The sequence below is a fragment of the Cajanus cajan genome, chromosome 1, assembly GCF_000230855.2.
Source record: "Cajanus cajan strain Asha chromosome 1, NIPB_CcT2T_4, whole genome shotgun sequence".
In the NCBI taxonomy this organism is placed as follows: Eukaryota; Viridiplantae; Streptophyta; class Magnoliopsida; order Fabales; family Fabaceae; genus Cajanus; species Cajanus cajan.
In genome coordinates, this window is record NC_138517.1 from 8,254,516 (window position 1) to 8,275,546 (window position 21,031).

Consider the following 21,031-nt stretch of genomic DNA (forward strand, 5'->3'; position numbering starts at 1 on the left):
ACTGAATGTTGTCAGACTCAATGATATGGGAAGGATCATGGATATACTTTCTGAGTTGGGAAACATGAAAGACACTATGGAGATTTGAAAGAGATGGAGGCAAAGCAATTTGATAGGCCACTTCACCGATTCTTTTAAGAATTTGATAAGGACCAATGAAACGTGGAGTAAGCTTACGGGATTTCAGTGCTCTGCCTACTCCTGTCCAAGGAGTGACTTTAAGGAATACATGATCACCTTCTTTAAACTTAAGGTCTTTTCTCCTCTTGTCATTATAACTCTTTTGCCTACTCTGGGTTGCTCTCATCTTCTCTTGGATCATCTTAACCTGTTCAGTAGTTTGTTGAACTATCTCAGGTCCTAACATGACATTCTCTCCAGGTTCTACCCAACATAAAGGTGTTCTACATCTCCTACCATACAGAGCCTCATATGGTGCCATCCCAATACTAGAATGGTAGCTATTATTGTAGGTAAATTCTATCAAAGGTAGGAAACTATCCCAACTACCCCCACGTTCTAAGATGCAAGCCCTCAACAAGTCTTCCAAAGATTGTATGGTTCTCTCAGTTTGGCCATCTGTTTGGGGATGGTAAGCTGAACTCAATCTAAGCTTAGTGCCTAAAGCCTTATGCAAACTCTCCCAAAATCTAGAGGTGAACCTAGGATCTCTATCAGACACAATACTAGTAGGAACTCCATGCAACCTCACGATCTCACTGATGTACAACTTGGTTAACCTCTCCAAAGAGTACCTAATATTAATGGGAATAAAATGGGCAGACTTAGTCAATCTATCCACAATGACCCATATAGCATCCAAGTTCTTCACAGTCTTAGGTAACCCAACTACAAAATCCATAGAGATGCTATCCCACTTCCACACAGGCACATCTAAAGGTTGCATCAAACCTGAAGGTTTTTGGTGTTCTACCTTAGCTTTCTGACATACTAAGCAAGCATACACAAATTCCTCCACTTCCCTCTTCATCTTAGGCCACCAAAACATCTTCTTAAGGTCTTGGTACATCTTAGTGGCTCCTGGATGGATACTAAGGATACTCTTATGACCTTCTTCCAGGATTGCTCTCTTAAGTTCTGGCACACTAGGAATGCACAACCTATCCTTAAATCTTAAAACTCCATCCACTCCAATTCTAAACTCACTTTTCACAGCTTGATTCAACTTCTCTACCCGACTCAATAAGAAAGGATCCATCTTCTGACCTTCTCTAATCTCATCTATCAAGCTATTAGTCACTCTTAAAGCTCCCAACTTAATACTCTTAGAGGTCAACTCACACCCTAAGCTCATATCCCTAAACTCCTCAATCATTTGCATTTCCCTAATCATCAAGGAAGACATTCTCAAAGATTTTCTACTCAAAGCATCAGCTACAACATTAGCCTTGCCAGGGTGATAATTTAATTGAAAGTCATAATCCTTAAGAAACTCTAACCATCTCCTCTGCCTCATATTCAATTCCTTTTGGTCAAACAAGTACTTAAGACTTTTATGGTCACTAAAAACCTCAAATCTAGACCCAAACAAGTAATGTCTCCACAACTTGAGCACAAAAACTATTGCAGCTAACTCAAGGTCATGGGTAGGATAGTTTTGCTCATGAATTTTAAGTTGTCTTGAAGCATAGGCTACTACCTTACCCTCCTGCATAAGTACTCCTCCTAAACCCAATTTAGAAGCATCACAAAATACCTCAAAAGTCTTACTAGGATCAGGTAATACTAACACAGGAGCACTAGTTAATCTCCTCTTAAGTTCTTGAAAACTTTCCTCACACTTAGAATCCCACACAAAAGGTTGGTCTTTCTTCGTCAGCTTAGTCAAAGGAAGAGCTAGCCTAGAGAAATTCTCTATGAACCTTCTGTAATAACCAGCTAGTCCTAGGAAACTCCTAATCTCAAATACTGATTTAGGTGTTCTCCACTCTAACACAGCTTCTACCTTAGCAGGATCTACAGCTATTCCACCCTTGGATATCACATGTCCTAGAAAGTTCACACTATCCAACCAAAATTCACATTTTGACAATTTAGCATACAACTGTTTCTCCTTAAGGGTTTGAAGAACGATCCTAAGGTGCTCAACATGCTCTTCCCTAGTCTTGGAATACACTAGGATATCATCTATGAAGACCACTACAAATCTATCCAAGTAAGGGTGAAAGATCCTATTCATGTAGTCCATAAAAACACCAGGTGCATTAGTCACACCAAAAGGCATAACTAAATACTCATAGTGCCCATAGCGGGTTCTAAAGGCAGTCTTAGGAACATCCTCAGCTCTCACTCTAATCTGATGGTATCCTGACCTTAAATCTATCTTACTGAACACACAAGCTCCAACTAGTTGATCCATAAGGTCATCTATCCTAGGCAAAGGATACTTATTCTTAATGGTCACTTTATTCAGTTGCCTATAGTCTACGCACAACCTCATGCTCCCATCTTTCTTCTTAACCAACAAAACAGGCGCTCCCCAAGGCGAGACACTAGGCCTAATGAATTGTTTTCCTTGTAATTCCTCTATTTGTTTCTTAAGCTCAACTAACTCTGTAGGGGACATCCTATAGGGTGCTATAGATATAGGTGGGGTACCTGGTACTAAGTCTATGCTAAACTCAATCTCTCTCTCAGGTGGTAAACTAGACACATCCTTAGGAAATACTTCTGGAAATTCTCTCACTAAGGGAATCTCATCTAGCTTACTATCAGTCTCAAGTGTTAAAGAAGCTAAGATCATGTACACTTTTTCATTGTCTTTTAAACAAGTTTTAATGTCAGCAGCACTAAGAAATTCCGTACTCTTACATTCACCAAAGGAAATAGATTTCTCAAAGCAGTTTAAAAGGACATGGTGAGAAGATAACCAATCCATACCAAGAATTACATCTAATTGACTAAGAGGCAAACAAATTAAGTCAACTAGAAACTGCTTATCAGAAACTGTCAAAGGACATTTCAAACACACTAAGGATGTAGTCACAGGACCATTAGTAGGGGTTTCCACAACTAAATCAAAATCTAACAAAGACACAGGCAAATTCAATTTTTGGACACAAGAGACAGAAATAAAGGAATGAGTTGCACCAGAATCAAATAGTACAACAAAAGGAGTCTCAGCTATGAAACAAGTACCTTGTATCAAATTTTCTGACCGAGAAGCTTCAGCACCACTAAGAGCAAATACTCTCCCCACAGTCTTCGGACGCTCAGTTTGCGAACCCGATCCCATAACACGTGTTCTTTGTGATTCAGGACATTGGGTACTGATGTGACCTTTACCATTGCAGTTGAAGCAGGTAACTTCCCTGTCACGACACTCAGACTGATTATGACCAACAAGTCCACACTTCCAGCATCTTACTGAAGGAGTGGACACAGACCCTCCAACACTTCCAGTAGCACTAACAGTGGATCCTCTAGTAAGCAACTTACTTTTATTAGCAGCAGCTTTACTCCCTTGAAATCTATTAGAAGCGAAGTAAGGCTTACTCCTTCCCGAAGTACTAGAACTCACAGCACGGATAGGACCTCCAACTCCTTTATAAAAAGCAGCACGAGCACGGTTGTCATGATCATAAATGCTGCACTTATTGACCAGAGTGGGAAAGTGATATATCTCCTGATAGTTAATTGCAGTTTTCACTTCAGGACGCAGACCATTTACAAATTTTATGCATTTAGCTCTTTCACCACCCTCACCATGGTAGTGTGTGCAATAACGAACCAAAGCATCAAATTTGGCAGCATACACAGCCACTGTGTCGTTCCCTTGATTCAGCTCAAGGAATTCCATTTCTTTCCGACTTCTCACATCATCCGGGAAATACTTCTCAAGAAAGACCTTCTTGAAGTTGTCCCAATTCAAGTGCACCCCTCCATCAATCATCCTCCGAAGTGCTCCTTCCCACCAAAAATGAGCATCAGCAGTCAACATGAATGTGGCCAACTTCACCTTCTGAGCGATGGGACAATCCATAACATTGAAAATTTTTTCTATTTCTGTTATCCAATTCATAGCAGCATCTGGGTCATATCCTCCTTTAAAGGTAGGTGGGTGATTTCGTTGAAATTGCTCCAACCAGTTAGGAGCGACCTCAGTCCTATTGTTATTATTCATAGCTTGTGCTAATGCTTGAAGAGCATCGGCAATCGCACGATCATTTCTACCAGCCATAGTCTAAGAAAATAATACAATCAATAAACATAATCAATCATCATACTATCATACCAACAAGTTTTACAATCAATTCAGTCCATCATTCATGTACCAAATAAACATAGTAAACCAAATAAGCATAGTAAACTCATAACTCACGGTCGATTAGATCAACCTGGCTCTGATACCACTAAATGTGACACCCTCTACCCCGTTATTAATATACAACAAATGTAACAATAAAATATTTCTTATCTTCTTTTTGGGTAAATAAAATCTTTCATAGTTGACAAATATTTCAAATATAACAAGGTAGAAGATTCACATTCGTAACTCATAAATCATAACTCCAGTGTAAAAATTATAAAAGAAAAGAAGTTAAGATTTTCAATACAATTTAGTGTAACACAAGAAATCATATATATACAAATAATAATAAAGAAAATATAAATTAACTCCAGTAAAGGTGGCAGTGCCTCCTGGTTAGGAATTAATTTATACTCCCAAATCATATAATAAAAAATATAACAAAAATGTACATCTTGGTCTTTTATCAAGAACGTTCAAATTACAATTCTTAACATATATTTTCCTTGAATTATATATGTTATCTACGTTATTTCTTCGTTAGAAATTACAAAAGAAGAGAAACTAAAGTTATAAAAACAATAACATATTAAACTAAAATAACTATGCCCCGATGTCACATCCTATCAGAGCATGCCCAATTGAAGCCTTTAAGCCTCATCACCAACATCCTCATGATGCTGATCACCTGCAACATAATTTAAACATATACAAAAACAACAAGGGAGTGAGAAACATCTCACTCAGTTACAGGTGCAGAAATAAAGGCTAGATAGCACTCACACACACAACAAATATAAGTCACTTATAAATAATACACATACATCATCAATATCACATATATATTCATTTATCATGCAATGATGTCATGATCTTGACTTATAAATGCATGCATGTGGCGCCATAAGGAAGTTTCACATATCATCACTGGTGACCCTAAGGCACACCTGGTTACATCACTGGTGACCCAAAGGTACACCTGGTTACATCACTGGTGACCCTAAGGTACACCTGGTTACAAGTTACATCACTGGTATGCGGCCTCAGCGGCACACCTGTAATAATATATGCATATGATGCATGTCATACCATCATAATCTCATTGACTCAATATTTAACTTTTTACATGATTTCATTTAGTACATCATGTCCTCATTTGTCATAGTCTCATAATCATAGTTTGTCTCAATAGTCAATTCTTAGGTCTCATGTCATTTGTCCATATTTCACATGGTCATGTCATCAATACTCCTCTTAAGGTCCGCATAGGTATTCACAGAGATCCAGAGAGCATTCTTATTCATATTAAAACTCATTTATTATTAACATTAATTTCATATTCATTTATTACTTTCAACAAAGAACAAGGTAGAGTAAATAGAAAATCAGACAGAACAACGGCACTTTCAACAAAAACAAAGTAGAATAAATAGAAAATCGGACAGAACAACGGCACCTTCAACAAAAAGCAAAGTAGAGTAAATAGAAATTTAGACAGAATAACGACAAAGGATTGGGGGCCAATCCGACAAACAACTATCCAACAATTATCCCTACACCCCTGAGCGAGGTTCTCACTCCCCCCCTTACCTGGATAAGCGGAGCTGAACTTAGGCAGAGCCTCCTCCTCTGGATTCCCTCTTCCTTTCTCTCTCTCTTTCTTTCTCTTTCTTTCTCTCTCTCTCTCTCTCTCTTCTCTTTCTCTCTCTAAAATTTCACTTTCTTCCTCTGTATAAAAAATTTCACCCCCCTGCCCCTATTTATAGGCAATCTGACGCACCCGGAACGGCCCGTACTGATTTCGGAACGGCCCGTTCCGGATCCTTCAAATCTGGGCAAAATTTGTAACTGGAACGGCCCGTTCCAAAATCGAAACGGCCCGTTCCCAAAAAAACCAGAACGGCCCGTTCTGAAATCAGAACGGCCCGTTCTCAATCTCAGAAGAACGGCCCGTTCTCCTTCCGGAACGGCCCGTTCTCCATACCGGAACGGCCCGTTCCAAGGCCGTTCTGGGACTACAAAAACCTCACATTTTCAACATTTGGAACGGCCCGTTCCACTTTTGGAACGGCCCGTTCCAGAACCCAAAATACCCCTATAACTTTATTAAAATTACGAAAATGCCATTAAAATAATAATAAAAATTTGGGTGTTACATATGATTTTATTAAATATTAACATATATTATCAACATAAAATTTTAATTTAAATTAAAACATAACATCATCCATACATATTGTATTATATCGAAGTTTTTCCAATAGATAAATACAAAAAATGATGTATAATTTCCTAAAAATTAAAGAATTACATTTTTGTTAAAAAAATTATATTTGTATAACATATTTTTTGCTTAGCTCTCTCCTTCTTTAATAAATATAATAAATGAATAAACATAAAAAGTTAAAAATAATATTTCACAAATTATTGTGTTTGTATCATTATTTATTTTTATCATTAATCTTCCTAGCTATATCCTTGTGTGAGAGTATTTTTTGGTATGGTGTAGTTTCTAATAAATAAGTGTATCAAAAGGTTAAGTCATTAAGGATATTTTGTTAAAAAAAACATGACTACATCAAAAAAATAAAATTTTGAATGTGTGTAAATAAACTCATTAAAAATGTATAGAGAGATAGATAGATAGAAAGTATATGTTAAAAAAACATGACTACTACATCAAAAAATAAAAATTTGAATGTGTGGGAATAAACTCATTAAAAATGTATATATAGAGGGATATATATATATATATATATATATATATATATATATATATATATATATATATATATATATATATATATATATATATATATATATAGATAGATAGATAGATAGATAGATAGATAGATAGATAGATAGAAAACATATTTTATAAAAAGAAATTAAATAATTTAACAGGAATTTGAATGTATGTAAATAAAGTAAAATATATAAATAAATAAATAAAAACTAGAAACTGAAATATTTATCAATATTTTAACACATCATTCAGTTTGTTTGGCTCATTTCCTTAGTAAATAAAAAAGACAATAAATAGTTATATGTGAAAATTATGATCAATAATGAGAGTAAATACTAGTTGAAATCATTTTCCTGCAGTACTTACTAATTTCAGAAATATCTTGAGGCTTGTAGGACAAGATGAACGCATGTAGCTTAATGCATTTGTAATCCACTTTTCATCAGCTCCATTTTGTAATTCATGTTCCTATAAAATCAAGGCCATATATATATAGAAAATATTCAGCATAGCATAGGATAAATGTATTGAAAATATAAACTTATTACTTTGCTGCTTACATACTTACCAAGGAATGAATTATTTCCTCCACCGTCCCCTTGGAGAAACATTTGTTTATAGTCTCTAATCTTTTTTTTTTTTTTTTTTTTTTGTAACGTGAAAAAAGTTAGTATGCCATTCAGTGTGTGTCAATAGTTCTCAAAAATCATAAAATATCAAGAGAAAGATGATATATATATATATATATATATATATATATATATATATATATATATATATATATTCTTAGTATTAAGTCATTTCAAGTTAAGTTGATGGTGGGTTGTCACATTATAGTGTCATGTGTTGTGTGAAGCTAATTAAATTATAGACATATGAAGTATGGGTTATCCCTTCATCTAATTTACATATTTTTGATTTTGTATTTCCTTTGATATGGAGACTGACGTATCTTTTACTGTCTTTCTTCGTAATTTTAATTGATTTTTGTTTGAGCGCTTTATTCGTTCTTTTACCTTAAATATATTATTTCTCAATCATTAGAGTTAACATATTAGAGTTTCCCAGATGAGATTGATCCTCAATGCAACTTTAATCTTTTAGTGATAAAAAGTATATTTGTTTTCCTAATTTACCTCTTAAAAGGGCTGTCTTCTTTCACATTTTCCTTCTCTTCAAACAATGGTATTATGTATGCAGTAATTGTAGAAACATTTGGAGAATTAATCGTTTGCAAAGCATTTTCCAACGACTTTAGCTTCTATTACACAGAAAAAATAAATTGGGTTGAATTATACAATATCGATCCAATCAAAATGTATAACTAATTTTATTGTGAAAGTATATTAATTTTATTGTGTTGTTTTACCGATGAAGGCACAAAATGAGTGGCTAAACCACATGCTACTATTTCTGCTCCATCCAGATGTGCTCCGGTCAACCCTACGTATTCCCCTGCATATAATTGAGCAATGTACAAGGGTAACATTGAAAATTAATTAATATCAATGCACAAAATAATATATTAAAAAAATAAGATAATGCTGAACTCAGCATAGCATACCCTAAAACTTTATCTCACTCTAAAAAAAAATCAACCCTACAACTTGTTATTTCTGCGTTAAGCTAATAGTGCATCTCATATAATAATAATTTTTATATAATTAAAATGTATAATATATTATATACTTTTTAGCGTTAGTTTTTTTTTTTAATTTTTTTATAAACATTCTTATACTTAAATAAAGCGAGATTTGATTCTGTGATGAACATGAAGACGATCAACGACGCTGAAGATTAATGGAGTGGAAAAAAATTTGTTTTTCTTTTTACTATTAATGATATATATATATATATATATATATATATATATATATTTAAAAAATATATTAAATCTAGGTGATAATTTTAAATGAGTAAAAGAATTTGGACCGTATATATAATTAAAGATCAAGATTGTTACGTTTTATCCTCTAAAGTGCATGTTACACTTTTCCATTGAGCTAGGGGGTATTTAGAGTTATATTGAAGACTATAACATCCTATTTTTATTAATAAATAAATAATTAATTAGAATAATTAGAAGAAAAAAAAAACTATTTTATAAATAAAATAAAAGGGGGAGAGGAGAATTAGAGGTCATTTTTGCATGTATTTTGAAACCCTAAAAACTCGTAGGAGGAGAATTAGAAGAGATCATGAGAGAAAGCATTGATTGACAATAGGAGCTAGCAAAGGGACATTACTTCTCAAGACTCGTCACTTTAGGTAGGGGGAGTGAGATTATTGATTCCTTAAGCATATACAAGGGATAAGGGTAGAGAGACAATTCCGAAGCATCTTAGGTTATCTATTTGAGTGGAATCTCTTGAGTATTAATTCAATTGAAACGATATATGTTGTTATATGCTATGATTCTTATTTGTTAAATTGATTAAATTGATATTTGAGATTATGCATTCTGGGGTCATGATTATTAAGTGTGAATTTTGAGATTTGGGGTTGTATGCATAATTTGGGGATTTAGTGTGATTTATTTTAATTCAAAAAATTATTAGAGTATGATGTTTAATTTTATAATGATGATATGAGTATTGGATAATGTTAAGAATTGATGTAAAATAGAGAACCATGTGCGAAGCAGTCGAGCCTAATGCGATTTCATGGCTATGGACTAACAAGCACAACTGTGCTTAAAGAAAACACACCCGTGTAGGAGGTACCATAGACATACTGAAGGAAACATGTTCGTGCATTGCCAATATTGAGGGACCACGACCATGCTTAATTAGGCACACTCGTGCATATTGAATTGTAGTGAAGCACTCCTATGTTTATTTTATGCCTGCTTGTGCATCCTTTTAAAATCCTAATTAGTCTTTTATGTATTCATAAAAATTGTAGCCTTAGATATTAGCTTTCCAATGGTATTGGAATCATCCAAAAAAGAGGTCTAGAACTCAAGTTATGATCCAATTGATGAACGAATGTCAAGCTGTTAGAATTAGACTAAAATACTGCATTTTTGTAATTTTTAAAAATTGTAGGAGGTAAATCAACTCTTAAAGTCAATATAGGAGTTATAGATAATAATTATCTTATATTTTTAATAAAATTAAGACCAACTTGATAGTATAGATACATCTCTAGATAATTTGTATAAACCACACAACGTCATAGGAGGTTAAGATATGAAGAGAGAGTTTGTGAGTTGTTTTATTTCTTAAGTGTTTAATCTTGAGACTGTGTGCCTAGATGTGATATGAAACATGGATGTTGAATTGAGAAGGGTGTGTGTAGTGTTTAAGACACCGATGAATCATGTTATAATGTATAAAATTAGGGTGTGTGATGATGTTATGATGATGATGCATAGTGATATGATGCATGAAATGAATGATGATATGTGATATAATGTTGAGTTGGGATGAAGCTATTGTGATGATGCATATTTTGGAAGTATATAATGAGATGAATAAGTTCAATACTACGAACTAGCACTCGAGGAGATGATTTATGCATATTATGTTATTCTAATGTGTGTATTGAGTTCATGCATACATACTTTGTTTCATGTTGTAACACTCGATTAATTTTCATAAATTATATGAAGGCTCAAAGCCCAATAAGGGTGATTTAGTAGCTTAAAATGAGTCATTCTAAACTACTAAAAAGATCTATAAACCCTAGATTGGAACAAGTTGTTCCAATATCTAGAACGGGTCATTCCAAACATGGACTTTATGAGTTAAAATAAAACCCTAGGATGGGTTGTTCTGGTTTAAAAACGAGTCGTTCTAGATGCGAATTTAACACTGGAGTGTGTCAACCAGATTCTGCGCTAGCTTCATCTTCTGCTTATCCAAGTAAGGGGGGAGTGAGAAACCTCACTCTAGTTGTGGGAATGAATGTTGGGTAGTGGGATTGATCCCTAATCCTGTGTTTTTTGTATGCTCATGTGTAAGGATTTTTCCCCAATTGTGTCTGTTTCATCTATTGTTCTTTTTGTATGTAATTAATTGTATGAATTGCTTGAATAAATGATTAATTTCAGTTTTAGAATCGTAATTGTATGAATTAGAGTGCTTTGTGGGTTCCTGTGGGAACCCTATAAGAAACAGACAAATTCCTAATATTTTCTGTTTTACCTTCTGAGGTTTCTGTTGTGTTCCTTCATGTTTGTTGAGTGTAAGTATATGTCTAATTTTGAAAATAAACAAGTTTTGATATGAATTAGAGTGCTCTATGGGTTCCTGTGGGAACCTTATGAGAAATAGACAAATTTTGAATATTTTCTGTTTTACCTTCTAAGTTTTCTGTTGTGTCTCTTGATGTTTGCTAAGTGTAAATATGTGTTTAATTTCGAAAATAGACAAGTTTTGATATGAATTAGAGTGCTATGTGGAGACTATGTGAATATGATGAGATAATGTGAAAAGTGAATATGAAACATGAGATATGATGATATGTGATAATGAGACATGATGATGTGATATGAGAATGCATAGAGTCTTGAATTACATGCATCATTTGCATAAATGTTTTAAGGGTAGGATATGGAATACACCGCCAGGAAAGGCCCCCTCGTGTAAAAGCTTGGGGATTAGTCCTTGGGAACAGCTTAGTTTGTAAGTCTTAGTCTCGCCCATTGTGTGTATGGGATGTATCTTGCGCGGCTTAGCTATCCCGACTAGACCCTAGTAGTATGTCCTTCTAGTGAGAGTGTGCAGAGAGTGTGACCCGACATGTACTCTTAGACTACTCTATGTGTGTTGCTAGCGGCAATGCACCATGTGATGTGTTACTGGTGCCACATGCATGATAATATGTGGTCCGTGTCCATTACATGTGCATTTTAATGTTATATGTTAACTTGATTTATTTTTATGTCTTGGATGAGTGAGATGTGATATTGTTGTTAATCTATCTATGTTATGTACATATACATGTCTTGTTTGTGTTTGGCTCTCCGGTGTGTATTCCTACACTGTGAGCCAAAGTGAGATGTTTCTCACTCCCTTTTCTTGTGTTGTTTTTCTTTGGTTGTTATACAGGTGATCATCAGCATGAGGCTAAGGATGTTGGTGATGAAGCTTAGGCTTCAATGTTGGGCTTTGCTCTGATAGGACATGTGACATCGGAGCGTGGATAGGATTAGATTAGGATGTTGTTTCTATTAAATTATTTTGAAAACCTTAGCCTTATTTCTTTTGTAATTTCTGCTGATTATGTTACTTGTTTAAGTCATGAATGTGGTGCTCTCTATTTGAACATATTTGGTATTTTAATTATGAAAGATTATGTTCTTTGAAATTTTATTATTTATGTGTTATGGTATGTAGGGTAGAGGGTGTCACACATGTAGTGTGAGCCTATGTCGGGCATTGAGCACGAGGAGGATCACGTCGGGCATGATTCCTTTTAGAGGCTCGCGGCCACATACGCACCAAGCACAGGGCGTGTCCCGCCAAACACAACCTTGTATTTGAACTTAGTTCTTATGAGTGTATGTGCGAGATAATTTGTGTACTTAAGTGATTGTGATAAGTGATAAAGTAATGAGTGATGAATTGTGCAGTGATAAAGTGATTAGTGACAAAACATGATGTGTTATGATTTATGAGTGATAAGTGATTATGCTTGATAAGTGCATTAAGTCTTGAATGTCATGCATCATACGCATTTGTATTTTTGTGATGGGTACGATGCAAAATACATTGCTAAGGAAGGCCCCTTTATATAAAAACTTGGGAATTAGTCCTTAGAGATAGTTTGATTTAATAAGTCTCAGTCTCGCCCATTGTGTGTATAGTGCATATCTTGCACGACTCAACTATCCTAACGAGACCCTAGTAGTATATCCTTCTAGTGAGAGTGTTGTGATGACTTGACCTGACATATATTCCTAGATTACTTAGCCTTCAAACAAGGATAAATGTGTTTTTACTGGCCCACATACATATAGTTTAGGAGAGTTTGGTATATGTATGATCATAACATGTTGCTTGTGTTTGAATTGTGTTTTGATTGATGTCATGATGGAGTGAGATATAAATTGAGTTGAAATTATTGTATGGATTGATGAGAATATTAATTATTGATTTTATATGATGTTGTTTGTGGCTACCCATCCTTATTCTATATCGTTAGTCGGAGTGAGATATGTTCTCACTCTCCTATTTTTCTTGTGGATGTTTTATATGTGGTTGCAAAAGACTTTCTTTGTGGCCAAATCTAGTTGATTGAAGGGATAACTCTGATGCCTGTGATATTGGATCCTAAATTATGTTTCATGCATGCATTATATTTTAAGAATTATAGTTTACTTCTTGTAAAACATATCTTCTTTTAGTTTGTAACAGTTAGACGTTGATTTAATTTTATTAGAATTTCAAATGTAATGCTTTTTATCTTTAGTTAAAGTTATTCAAATACAACATTTCTTTTAATAATGATTATATTTAGTTAATTAACTATGCAAGGTAAGGGATATCAAATGTTACAAACAAAAACCTTATTTTTTAATTAGGGCCTTTTAAGCAGTTACTAGTTTTGAGATTATTGAATTTCATTTCAATTTTTATACAAATTTCTACCCACAAATACTAGTGTATCACTTTTGTAAATTGTTATATATAAAACATGTAACCACACTCACCAAAATAGCCAGGAAGTCTAGAAAGGAAGTAATTTGCTGCCATATTTGGAAAAAGACCTACAGCTGCCTCTGGCATGGCAAATACCTACCAACAATCGATAATAATAATAAATGCATGTTTGTGTAGAATTTCAGAATTGGTGTGAAACTTTCATTTTTGGGAAATGAAGAGAAGCGTACGGCTTTTTCGGTCACAATCCTGATCTTTGTGAACATGGACAGACCTGCTCCTCCTCCCATGACAACTCCATCAATGAAAGAGACCTAATTCCACAACCGTTCAAACAAAACCACTTAAATGGATCCATCACATTTTGTTCGTTAAGGATGATTCGTTATTTGTTGTAAACCCATTTCAGCATGATTCCCCAAAACATTTTATTGGAATTTGTTGTTACTGTTTTTTAGGGTTTTGAAGTCTTCATGACAGCAATTGGTTGCACAGCCATTTTCATCCGCAATTTCTCTAACCATCAAGGATCATGATGAAATCACAATTGCCAATTGCAACGCAATTTAAATTTGTGCTTTTGAGCACTTAAAAAAACTAAAATATGACTCTCTCCCTTTCTCAAATTCACTGCAATTTTAATATTTAAAAAATTAATGTCTCAAAATAATTGTATTTTCACTTTTTAATATAATTTTAATTTTTATTATAAGATATTTTTAACCGAATCACACCAATCAATACAAATAATTATGTTAATTAATTTTACTAGATTTATAAAAAAATTATAATTAACAAATTATATCCTTTTTATTTATAATTAATTTTTATAGGATGTGAAAATATTATCAAATATAAAATTTTATGCACTAATATCAAAAAATGGCAAATATCAATTAGAAAAAAATTAAGAAATGAAAGAGAAAAATACATTTTTTACGATTCTTAATAGGACAAAAAAAAATTTTAAAAAAAATTTAATTCTTTATAAAAACTATAAGATACCCATAAAAAGAATCAATAACTTTTTGCAAAGATAAATCTTATAATAAGGACATAAAAAATTAATTATTTTTAATTTATCTTTTTATAAATTATTAGACCATCAATTAAAAATAATAGATTTTTTTTAAAAGAGTGAGACTATTTTATTTTATTTGTAAAAGAGTGTGTGATTATTTTAATAAAAAATTTATATAAATTAATATATTTATTATAGATCTAAATGTATGTATAAAAATTTTAAATTACAGTTGTGATATATATATATATATATATATATATATATATATATATATATTAAAGAATCGGCATAAGATTTGAATACATAACAACTCACCGTAGGCTTTTTATAGGTTGCTATGAGATGCAGAGGGCCGGGCAAAATTAACTAAACTTAACTAAAACTATTAAATAACTGAATTATTTTAAACTAAAAAACTAAAACTATTTAAAATAAAACTGAATTAAACTATTTTTTAATTCAGTTTTAAAAACTGAACTTATTTAAGTTACAGTTTGGTTAACTATAAATAACTACACATTAAAAAAATAAAAGCACGCAGGCACGGGCACGGCGCTTGGCTCTCGTACGCGAATCCGGAATCCTTTTTATATATAAAAAATATAAACCGTACATTGAAAATTGATGGCCTTAGATTTTAAATTACCACGGTTAAAGGAATAAAAATATTCTGTCTTTGCAGATTATGCAGAAACCTTTGATCAATAAAATACGATCAAAGTCTAGATGTAGCTAGAGTCTTCGATTTCTCAGAGTTATATGTTTTCCTTGATTGATTTGGTGAACTAGCTCTTGGAGTTTTTTAGTTACGTTAAAGACTAATGCTAGTTGAAAATATCACATACCTCTTGACCCTTAGAAAATGACATTCATGATTCATGCCGATGGCTTGCTACAGTTTAGGAGAAAATATATGGAAAAATTGAGTTGGGCCATTGGGTCTGTGGTTCCTTAGTAACTGCAGGGCAAAGGCAAATTCACTATGGAATATAAGGAACATTCTCCAGTTTCTCATGATGTACAAACGTAATTGATAAACACGTACAAGGGCAACAAGGCAGCTGAATAATCTGATTTTGGTATAGTTCTTAAATAGTTCAGCACAGTTTAGAAGCAGTTCATAAATAGTTCAGTTCGAAAATAGTGCAGTTCAGAAATAGATTAAGGTACATAGCAGTTCAGTTTAATTTATATTATAATTCAGTATAGTTCAGTACAGTACAGTTTAATAGAATAAAAAACAGTTCAGTTCCGTTTGTGTAATCTAATTTTCAGTTCAGTTCAATTTAATTGAACTACTTTTCAGTTTAATATAATTTTTAACAGTTCAGTTTAGTGCAATTTAATTTGCCCACCCCTCATATGCTCTATAGAGTAAGCAGTTTATTGTAATAACCAGCACCATAGGTCCAGTGCCCTGTTTCACAAATTTAGTCAAAGATTACAAAGGGATTTTCGTTATCTTTGTTATATGTTTCAAATTTGTAGCTTCGGTTAATAAATATTTAATAAAGTATTTATATATTTATCATTTTTTTTTTATTTTGTTCAGTTAAATCAAAAGTTAGAAAGACGTTATTTTTTAAAAGTGAATTTCAACTTAACTTGATTTTCTAATTAAAATTGAAATACACGCTTAGTTTGTTAATGTAACTTCATAAAACCACTAATTAATATAACAGCGTACATAATTTCAATAAGAAAAAAAAATGTTTGTCTATTATTAATTGAAATTTATTAATACTAACAAGTTTTAATAACTTAGTTTTTTTGGTAGCATAAATTTCAATCAATTATAAAGAGAATTCATTAACTGATGGATAAGTTACAAAATTTGCAATTTTTAATAAAATAAATATTATTAGGTTAAACGATGGAACATTAATACCCAATTTATGAGGGTATCTCCATCAAATAAAAATTCATTTTACATAAAAAGTCTCGACCTGAAGATGACTTTGTCACATTAACAAATACATAATGGAGTCACACACAAATTAACAGTAAGAATTAAAAATCTTTAATTTAAATTACAGAAACTAAATAAAATGAAATTATAAAACAAAAATATATTTTAACCATATTAGAAAAGTATTAGTACTATTCATATATCTAACCATTAATTCAACTTTTTTTTTTCGTGGTATTCGAGGTTAATTAGGGAATTTTTTTCAAATAATTTTTGTTGGTTTTGGACAATACCTACCGCTGAAGACGTAATCAATGATACCAAGTCCGCACCAGAACAAAAAGCTCTTTCATTACCCTATTTAACACCGAAAAACAGATGATAGATTACTACTTACTACTTCAAAGATAATAAAAATAATGCAGTTACTAATCATACATAAATAATTAAAGCCAAACTACAAATTGAATTTCATATGGCATTTTCCCTTAAATATCAATCTAATTAACAAAATTATTTGCAGTCTTCCCCTTCTGCTTTACCTTCAATATCACAAGTTGGACTGAAGGGTCATTCTCATACAACTCCAAATTCTTTTTTATTTGACAATTCTGCAAAACAGTGAAAGAAGCCACGTTGTTAGGTTTTGGTGGCTCCATGTCATAATTGTGGGTTCCTTTAATTTAATTAATTTTGTTGACATTATTTTACTGTCAACTGCAAAATATATTTTGGTGGCTCGTCCCTGCAAATATATATAGAATGGGATAGCCTTTATATAAAAACTAAACCACTTGATATCTAAATAACGACACTTCCATTGATCTTCCTACAACCTTGTAAAATTTAAAAACAGTGTTCACTAAGTAAATTAGTTTATATTTAAGACGCTTAATAATTTATTTATGAACTTACCATTTCATGGCTAAGGCTGTTTAGCTTCTGAGGTCTGTTTAGTATCACTACCTTCACACAAGAATTTCCGATGAAAAGTACCTATAAAGAAAGTCAACAATAAGGAAGCATAGTCATACTTTATTATAGTACGTATATAAATTCTTAAGTGTGACGTTTAAGTTAACTTTTTTATTTTTATTTTTTTTTCAATTAGAGCATGTTTGGTTTCCCATCAAAACAAGAAAAAATCTTGTACAGTTTTATACCCATATCAAAACTACACTATATAATTTCAAGTTTTCATGATCATTTGAGCAGTTTGACGTGAATATTATTAATGAACGTAAATCATCAAATCGTATCTAAACACACACTTAGAATATGATTGAATTCATGGATTTGTGCATTTATTATTGAACTCGTGATCATAGATTTGGAACAAGCATATACTCAGACATTTTGATTATTACATCAAGCACAAAATTCAAATTGTCATTTTCTCTTAATTTACATTTACATCAATATTTTTTGTTCTTTTTGATTTCTGGTATAATTGATGCCAAAACCAAATTCCCACGACCATCTCTATCTCCAATCCATACCTGTCCCCGACAGAAGCAAAACCCACCACCAAGAATTCAAACCCCAAAACATTTTAACTAGAAGAAGAAAAAAATATTGAAGAGCAAGAAAAAACAAAATTCAGAAGTAAGAAAAAAAACAAACCTTGTCTGTTGCTAGTTACCACCACAATGGCAACAACTGATGAATGATGATGGTCAAAAAGGTTTAGCCATAGCTTACAATTAAAAATATTTTTGAAAAAACTATTCAATAACAACTAATCGTTGCTTACAATTAAAAGGCAACAACTGATGAATGATGATGGTCAAAAAGGTTACAACTAATCGTTTTTTTTTTTTTTTTTTTTTTACAACTTCCTGCTGCTATTTTGCCATTTAGTTACTGTTACTCATAATTATAATTTGCAGATCTAAAATCATTTTGAAAAGGAAGAAAAGATAACCTGGTTCTGTTGCCGGTCAAAATTGAGACTCAGAGCCATCGTCGTGCAATTTAATTCTACAATGAGACGGTTTTGGAAAGGAAACACATATTTGAGCTCAACAAACCGCTCTATTTATAAATTTTAGGCTTTAATTCCGTTAAAATTCAACCATAATAATAAAGTAATCAACTTATTTATATTTTAGTATATTTTTTAAAACATATCTATTATATAATTTTAGGTTTAATTGTACGTTCACTAGTGGAAAATCAATCTTTTATGTCACCATTTTCTTGTTGGTCATAAAAATACTCAACGTAAAAAATATGCGGTGACATTTTTGAAATTAATCTAAACTTTTTTTACATCGGACCAAAGGGGGTCCGATGTAAATTAAAATCTACGTTGGATATGAAGTACAGTCCGACGTAGATTTCAATTTTTAAGTCGGACTCCTTTTGATCCGATGTAAAAAAGTTGTTTTATTCCCCTGCATCTTCATTTTTTTCGTGCGCGCAAGTTTTTTACATGTTTTCTTCTAGGGTTTTCCTCTGGTAATTTCTAGCGACAACAATGACAATGATGACAACAACGACGGTGAGCGGCGACAACAACAGTGACGACGACAATTACGGCGAGCAGCGAATATATAATTCTTGTACAGTTTTATACCTATATCAAAACTACTCTATATAATTTCAAGTTTTCATGATCATTTGAGCAGTTTGACGTGAATATTATTAGTGAACGTAAATCATCAAATCGTATCTAAACACACACTTAGAATATGATTGAATTCATGGATTTGTGCATTTATTATTGAACTCGTGATAATAGATTTGGAACAAGCATATACTCAGACATTTTGATTATTACATCAAGCACAAAATTCAAATTGTCATTTTCTCTTAATTTACATTTACATCAATAATTTTTGTTCTTTTTGATTTCTGGTATAATTGATGCCAAAACCAAATTCCCACGACCATCTCTATCTCCAATAATAAATGAAGATTACTAGAATATGATTGAATTTTCTAGTGTCTGTTGCTAGTTACCACCACAATGGCAACAACTGATAAATGATGATGGTCAAAAAGGTTTAGCCATAGCTTACAATTAAATATATTTTTGAAAAAACTATTCAATAACAATTAATTGTACGTTCACTAGTGAAAAATCAGTCTTTTACGTCACCATTTTCTCGTTGTTCATAAAAATACCCAACGTAAAAAATACGCGGTAACATTTTTGAAATTAATCTAAACTTTTTTTACATCAGACCAAAGGGGGTCCGACGTAAAAATTAAAATCTACGTTGGATATGAAGTACAGTCCGACGTAGATTTCAATTTTTAAGTCGGACTCCTTTTTGTCCAACGTAAAAAAGTTGTTTTATTCCTTCTGCACCTTCATTTTTTTCGTGCGCGCAAGTGTTTTTACATGTTTTCCTCAAGGGTTTTCCTCTGGCAATTTCTGGCGATGACAACGACAATGGCGACGACAACGACGGTGAGTGGCAACGACAACAGCGAGGATGACAATGACGGTGAGCAGCGATGACAACGGCATTGAAACCCGTTTTTGATTTTGAACCTATCTCTTTGATTGGGTTGAAGCATTTAGGCATTTTCAAGGATTGAGGTTATTTCTTTCATGCGTGTGTGTTGATCTTTTTGTGTAAAAATGTTATTTTACTCTTGCACGTGAGTGTTTTGACACTATTTTCCTCTCCAACGGTTTCTGACGACAACGATGATAGACCTTTCGGGGTTTTCCGTTCTCGATGCATGATGGCAAGACCCATTTTTTATTCTAGACCTATCTCTCCATTGGATTGAAGCTATTGAGTAATTTTTGGACATTTACGGATTGAGATGATTTTTTTATTTGTCTGTCAACCATTTCACGTTGGACGTGGAAATGTCCGACGTAATTTTACGTCGGCTAAAACACCCGACGTAAATTTACGTCTCCCGCATTGATGGTAGACTTTTTTCTGATGTAAAAGTCTAAAATAACAGATGTAAAATGTCTCTTTTGTACTAGTGTTTGTGCCTTTAAACTTTCAGTTTTTTTTTTTGTAAATTTTGTCTCCAAGTCTTTTCTTTACAAAATATGTCTCTAAACTTTCAAATTTTGGCAATTTGTATCTCTGATCAATTGCCCATTTGATAATTGTCAAATATGTATACAATTTTTATTCAATTTAAGTAATTATTAAAAATATCTCATGTTTCAAAATCCTTTTTTAATCACAAAATACTTAGTTAAGAGTTAATTTTATTTGTGGGATGTAATTGTTTAATATTCGATATTTTTAATATTTCTTTGTTAAGATGTGACACAAGGAGAATGTAACTTGAAAGCTATAGGTCTCGAGAAAGCATCGCTTCAAGATCAACTGGATGCGTTCTAAGTAAGAGACTATGTAACTCTGAACTTTTGATACAATATTATAATTTTATTATCATTATCTTATTCTTAAAATAATAGTTTAAATTTTTAGTTACCATATTTAAAATAAATAAATAAATACAGATTAAGTATAATGTTTTATTTTTAATA

General features: G+C 32.5%; 1 protein-coding gene across 2 annotated transcripts; it reads right to left on the reverse strand.

The window, feature by feature from the left end:
- Positions 1 to 4,605: 4,605 nt before the first annotated feature.
- LOC109803384 (3-hydroxyisobutyryl-CoA hydrolase 1-like) lies at positions 4,606 to 19,708 on the reverse strand. 2 transcript variants are annotated; one of them, XM_083074069.1, is made up of 12 exons: positions 18,482 to 19,708; positions 17,473 to 17,553; positions 17,100 to 17,168; positions 16,851 to 16,914; positions 15,494 to 15,606; positions 13,855 to 13,938; positions 13,675 to 13,759; positions 8,386 to 8,471; positions 8,153 to 8,277; positions 7,585 to 7,645; positions 7,383 to 7,484; positions 4,606 to 4,958 (listed from the first exon to the last, which is right to left on the reverse strand). In XM_083074069.1, the coding sequence occupies exons 5-12, from the start codon at positions 15,515 to 15,517 to the stop codon at positions 4,887 to 4,889; spliced, it is 639 nt and encodes a 212-aa protein (XP_082930195.1). In that variant the 5' UTR covers positions 15,518 to 15,606; positions 16,851 to 16,914; positions 17,100 to 17,168; positions 17,473 to 17,553; positions 18,482 to 19,708; the 3' UTR covers positions 4,606 to 4,886. The 2 variants fall into 2 exon arrangements, with proteins under 2 accessions (XP_082930195.1, XP_082930203.1); XM_083074077.1 differs by having other exon boundaries at positions 16,855 to 16,914; positions 18,482 to 19,707.
- Positions 19,709 to 21,031: the final 1,323 nt, after the last annotated feature.

Excerpts from the sequence above, each read along its gene's own strand:
- LOC109803384 (XM_083074069.1), bottom strand. The coding sequence starts at position 15,517 with ATGTCATTTTCTAAGGGTCAAGAG. Across the intron at positions 13,760-13,854 it reads GGATTGTGACCGAAAAAGCC|GTATTTGCCATGCCAGAGGC; the intron begins GTACGCTTCTCT and ends GATTGTTGGTAG. Across the intron at positions 8,472-13,674 it reads TAGACTTCCTGGCTATTTTG|GGGAATACGTAGGGTTGACC; the intron begins GTGAGTGTGGTT and ends AATTATATGCAG.